At 48.2% G+C, this 4,904-nt stretch overlaps 1 protein-coding gene across 1 annotated transcript in view; it reads left to right on the top strand.

The window, feature by feature from the left end:
• Positions 1 to 2,388, top strand: part of LOC104495194 (major facilitator superfamily domain-containing protein 4-like) — a gene marked incomplete at its 5' end in the record, with an annotated part of 3,819 nt that extends 1,431 nt beyond the window's left edge. The window contains 4 exons of the mRNA XM_010138134.1: positions 294 to 441; positions 1,082 to 1,152; positions 1,351 to 1,471; positions 2,114 to 2,388. Coding sequence (XP_010136436.1) covers positions 294 to 441; positions 1,082 to 1,152; positions 1,351 to 1,471; positions 2,114 to 2,178 — 405 coding nt within the window. The remainder of the gene's footprint in view (positions 1 to 293; positions 442 to 1,081; positions 1,153 to 1,350; positions 1,472 to 2,113) is intronic.
• Positions 2,389 to 4,904: the final 2,516 nt, after the last annotated feature.

Here is a 4,904-nt window from a genome sequence, read left to right as displayed (position 1 = left end):
CAGTACTTAAAGCTGCAGAGAAAAAGGTTTTTTTTTTTCAGTCTGATCTGAAGTCTCTACCTAATCAAGCAGAGGGAGATGAATTGTCTATAGTCACTTTAATTCCTGGTGTAAAAAGTACCAAATCTTTTACTGTAAAGGTAGATGGATTTTATTTGCCTGGCTACTTCAGGTTATTCCGTGTATTTTATTTTCTTTTCCAGGCTATTTTCTACCAAAAAAAGGTAAAAAACCTAGAGCCTATTTGTAACTCGGCCTTTACCTTCCTTCTGCCTCTGTGCGTCTGTCCCCAGGTTGGAGTCCTGGTCACCTTCCTCCTGCTCCTGATTTTCTCACGCAGTGTCATCTTCCTGTTCGTGGGGACAGCATCCCTGGGGCTGTTCCTCAGCAGCACCTTCCCCAGCATGCTGGCCTACACCGAGGACATCCTGCAGTACCAAGGTGAGCAGGCACCGGGCAGGCGGGTGCTCAGGAGTGCAGCTCAGAGACCATCATGCCTGGTGACTCCTTCCCTCTCTGGGAGTGCTTAGGAGGCCCGGAAGATAGATCTGCTTCAGAATACGCTGCCTGGTCCAGCTCGTCGTAAAACCAGACTGCAAGTCCTGGCATCAGTTCCTAGTAACTTCCACAGGCAGGGCGCTGGGATGGGTCTTAGTCCCCTGCAGCTTCAGGGCTCTCGGGGACTGACAAGAGTGTCTGCTTTAGAGACTGACAGGGAGCTGGGTTTGAAAACACCATCCAGATCATCGGTGAACTGGAAATCCTCACATTTAGCCAGCTCTTCCAGGAGGTCTCTGCCAACCTCTGACTCTGGGGCAGTAATGCAGAGGATGAAAATCTTTCCAGCAAGAAGCAACATCACCTCTGCCAACAGAGACTGACAGAACAGCAGATGGGAGGTGGTTTGGGGTTAAATTTGCCTTTCTGCGCTGCCCCAGGTTAGAAGAGGCTTTGCACTAGAGGGGAAGGTTCAGGAGGATGCATAAAGCTGGTGTGGAGAGATCTGTGAAAGAGCAGTTTAGAGAAGCTGCTGCTGTTTCACTCGTTCCCTGCCAACAGCACACGCGCTCTTTCGTTGCAGGCTGTGCCACCACTGTGTTGGTGACGGGAGCGGGGATCGGAGAGATGGTCCTGCAGTTACTGGTGGGATCGGTAAGTGTAGACGAGGCGTGCCCAAAACGGCTGGAGCTCTTGCATAGAAACCTTCGTCCTTGGAAAAAAGCACTGCCTTACCCATGAGCTGTTGCCCAGGAACACTCTGAGCCAGCTCTCGCCGAAGGCTGGTGAGGTGCCTGAGTGCTGTGATGACATGTCTGCTCCCTAGTGTTTCTCTCCCCCTTTCAATTGCAGATTATACACGATCAGGGCAGCTACAGTTTCCTGGTCTGCGGGATGATCTTTGGAGGCTTGGCCTTTACCTTCTACGCTTTCCTCTTATTTTTCCACAGGATGTACCCCAAGCCCTCAGCAGGTAAGAAAGCACCAGCACTCAGCCCCCTTCAGAATGAGAGGAAGAGTGGCATGTGCATCCCTACCTAAACAGGGTGCAGCCCTGCAGCAAAATGCGAGGAAATGTTTATTTTACTGCTGCTTCCTGTCCCCTCTTCCTGCTTTGACTTGCCCACAAAGCCTTGGCAGCCACCTCGCAGGGTTTGCTTTCTTTTCTGTTGGAGAAATAAGGGAAAAAGTAGGGATGGTCAGTGGCTCAGAGAGGAACGATAAAGCACGGGGGGGAGAGCTGGGACAGTACGGCTGCAGCACGAGCAGGAGCAAGTTGTCCTCGCAGGGACTGGACACGCTTCCCTACGCTGTTCCCTAGCTAAACTCCAGGGACGGAGCAGGTCTGGCATCCCCAGGCACCTGCCAGGCACTGGAGGAGAGCCTCACCGCCACAGAATTGCTCTTGTCTATCGCCTCTGCAATGCGCGGTTTGGTTTTATAAGCACCTTCGGTAAAAGGAGCACTGGGTGACGGGTTCCTGGCAGGGAGACCTCTCCTCCCTGACCAGCAGAGCCAACAAGCTCTTGTGGTGGCTGATTGAACAGGGAGAGCTCGGGTAGGTTTTCAAGGCGATTGGGCCCTTCAGGTGAAGTATCTAATGCCTCTTCTGCAGATGTGGATGATGTCTCGCCTGACAAACCAGCAGTGACGGGTGACATGGGACACTATCAGCGCTGAGGAGGGAGCCGAGCCCTAGAACAGCAATAAACCAACACACAATTAAGCGTTACTGTTAAGGATGATTTCACAGCTAATGACTGAATCATGCAAGTTTTCTGCAATCAAAAGCACATTAGATTGGGCAAGTCAGAATCAAGAAAACATCCTAGAACACTGCGTCACCCCAAGCACAAGTCGCCCTTGTCACTTGTACCAAAAAGAAGCCTGTGTCAGCCGGAGCCTGTGGCGTGCCATGGCGTGTGGCAGGGACCAGGGAGAACAGCCACTCCTGTGAGGAGTGGGAAGGAAGAGGGTCTCGCTGTTCCAGAGGGAAGACTGAACATCGCCTGGTTTAGTCATTGAACTTAACAGATTTTTTTCTTTCTGCCTGTAACCTACAGAAGCCCCCACAATTTACAGCACCATCCGGGGTTTGAATTCATTTTTGTGCAACACTGACTGGAGCATATGTAACCTCCAGGTATTGTTCCAAAGGGGAAAAATGACCCCATTGGTAGAACCCCAAGCGCACAGTGGTAGCAGGACCTCTCTGTACTTGCACAGTTGATTCCTGTATATTACACAGTATCAGACCTGATCACCAAGATGGTGTCTTACTCAGCATGCCAGGGCCTCTGAATTATTAAAATCATTAGCTTTATTTTTTTTAGAGCCAAGAATGAGTTGTGCTGGTTTGTTTTGCTTTAAGTCACTAGTTTAGCTGCTGCAGTTGCAGTGTCTCCTTAGGGTGGTTTAATTTCTAGCTTCCAGTTGAAGCTGAGACCGAGGTATTTGGGAGCCAGCCTCCAGCTGCTTAATCTGTGCAATACTTCTAATAACCGGTGCCTTCTGTAAGGTACTCGCCTCTCCACGCATGACCCGTTACGAGCTACGAAGAAAGGACTGGCTTTAGACGAGCGTAAAGCTACGTACTTCTATTTCTTCAGTGAGTGATTGGACGTGTACTTTGCTTTAACTGCTGTATGTGGATGTACATATGTATGTGTGTATATAAAGCAGTGTTTAATTAAAGGTGATCGATTGCTAATTCTCAGCTTGACTGGACTCAGGTAACTTCAGCTGTTTCTGGTCAAAACTGACCAGTTCTACCTTTCAAACTCAGACTGAGCTGTTCAGTGTAAACCGTTTGTAGTACTTCTATTTTCCAAGCAGATCTTACCTGCCATAAATTATCTTTGAGTGCCCACAGCGATTCTACAGGAAGAGTCTCTTGAGAGTAACTTGTGGAACTGACTCCACAGTCCACCTCAGGGCACCGCAGGGAGGAGGCAAATGCCTTTGAACGCTGGGCTGAGCTCAGCCCTGGACTTCCAGAGCTGTCTGTCCTCCATCCAGCAAGGTACGTGTTGTAATTCTGCTCTAGCACCACAGGATGCCACTGTTACACTCTTGGAGATACCTTGAATGAGAAGTGTGCGCTGCACAGCCCATTTCCAGCAAAAACCCCATAATGTGTCACTAGCAGAGGCCCTCCCACCATGACAGCACTCTCTCCAGCCCTGTACAGAGGAAGTGACCATGAATACAGTGAGGGAGGTTCTGGTGGACGAAGCTGCTCAGGTTACAGCTGTCACACAGGGACTGGCAGCTATAGAAGAAGTCTCCTGTGGCCCTGCAGCTTGGCACGAGGTAGCTCAGTGCTATGGCCAGAGTAACCTTCTGGTGTTCTAAGCATACTTGACACTCTGCACTACCACCTGAACGGAGCTGCTCACCCCAGGACATCCTCCCTAGGGCAGAATTGTACCTGACTGGGCAAAGAGCCCGTGCCCGCACCCCAGGCAGCAGTGCCAGCACTGTCTCCGGTGGAAGACGGGGTGAGGAGCGGGCGCTGCTGGCAGTGGACAGGTTCGCTCGGGGCTGGCTGAGCTACCCCATGAGCAGGGTGTGAGCTGCCCTGCAGCTGTAACTTTCAATTTCCCCTACTGAAAAAAACAACCAGGAGAGCAGAAACTTTGTTAAAAATATTTATTTAAAAAAATACAATTGTTTTGCATGTCTGGTTGCACATAACTATTAACATATGATTGACTTGAATAATTTGCTACAATGCTTTTTTTAAAGCCAGCTTGCATTATACAAAGCAAATCCCTCTGTCAGTTCTTACATAAAATAGTTTTCTTGAACTATTCCCACCCCGTTTTTAAAAAAAGATTGCAATACATTGATTTATATATATTTTTTTTTTTTGCACAAAAATTGAAGCAATAGAAAAGTCACCTGATGTCTCAGGAAAGACCTTCGTTATGGTTGAAGAACAACTGCCAATGCCCTGCTCTCCAGCAGCAGCACTGGTTACTCTCAAGTGTCGTTACAGTGCGCTTCCTCCAGAGGAAGTTTTGCATCTTAGAACTTTGCCTCCAATTTACACTCAACCCTGAAATGTGCTCAAATAACTGCATATCTGCTAAAATCAAGTTATCAGCCTTTTTATTTTTTTTTTCCCCCAATGATATCACCACGCTGAAGGTCTTCCTACCATGTTATCTTGGAAGGTTAAATAAAAGCAAATTTAGTAACACTGAACAATTACTGAAAACTTTGGCTATTTATGTACTTGCATTACATACCAGCATTTTTCTTAAACACAATGGCATTAAGATACTCTTATTATAAGGTATTATTTTCAAAAAGTTAAACTGAGAAGCTATTCTGTCCCAGGCAAGTTGACCCAACTGTAAGGAGAGCATCGCAGCGGTGTAAGATTACAGTTGTCTCTGAAG

The sequence above is a fragment of the Buceros rhinoceros genome, unplaced genomic scaffold (assembly GCF_000710305.1).
Source record: "Buceros rhinoceros silvestris isolate BGI_N320 unplaced genomic scaffold, ASM71030v1 scaffold21536, whole genome shotgun sequence".
Classification (NCBI taxonomy): Eukaryota; Metazoa; Chordata; class Aves; order Bucerotiformes; family Bucerotidae; genus Buceros; species Buceros rhinoceros.
Note: the sequence above shows the minus strand (reverse complement) of the source record. Positions and strands in the feature narration are given on the sequence as shown.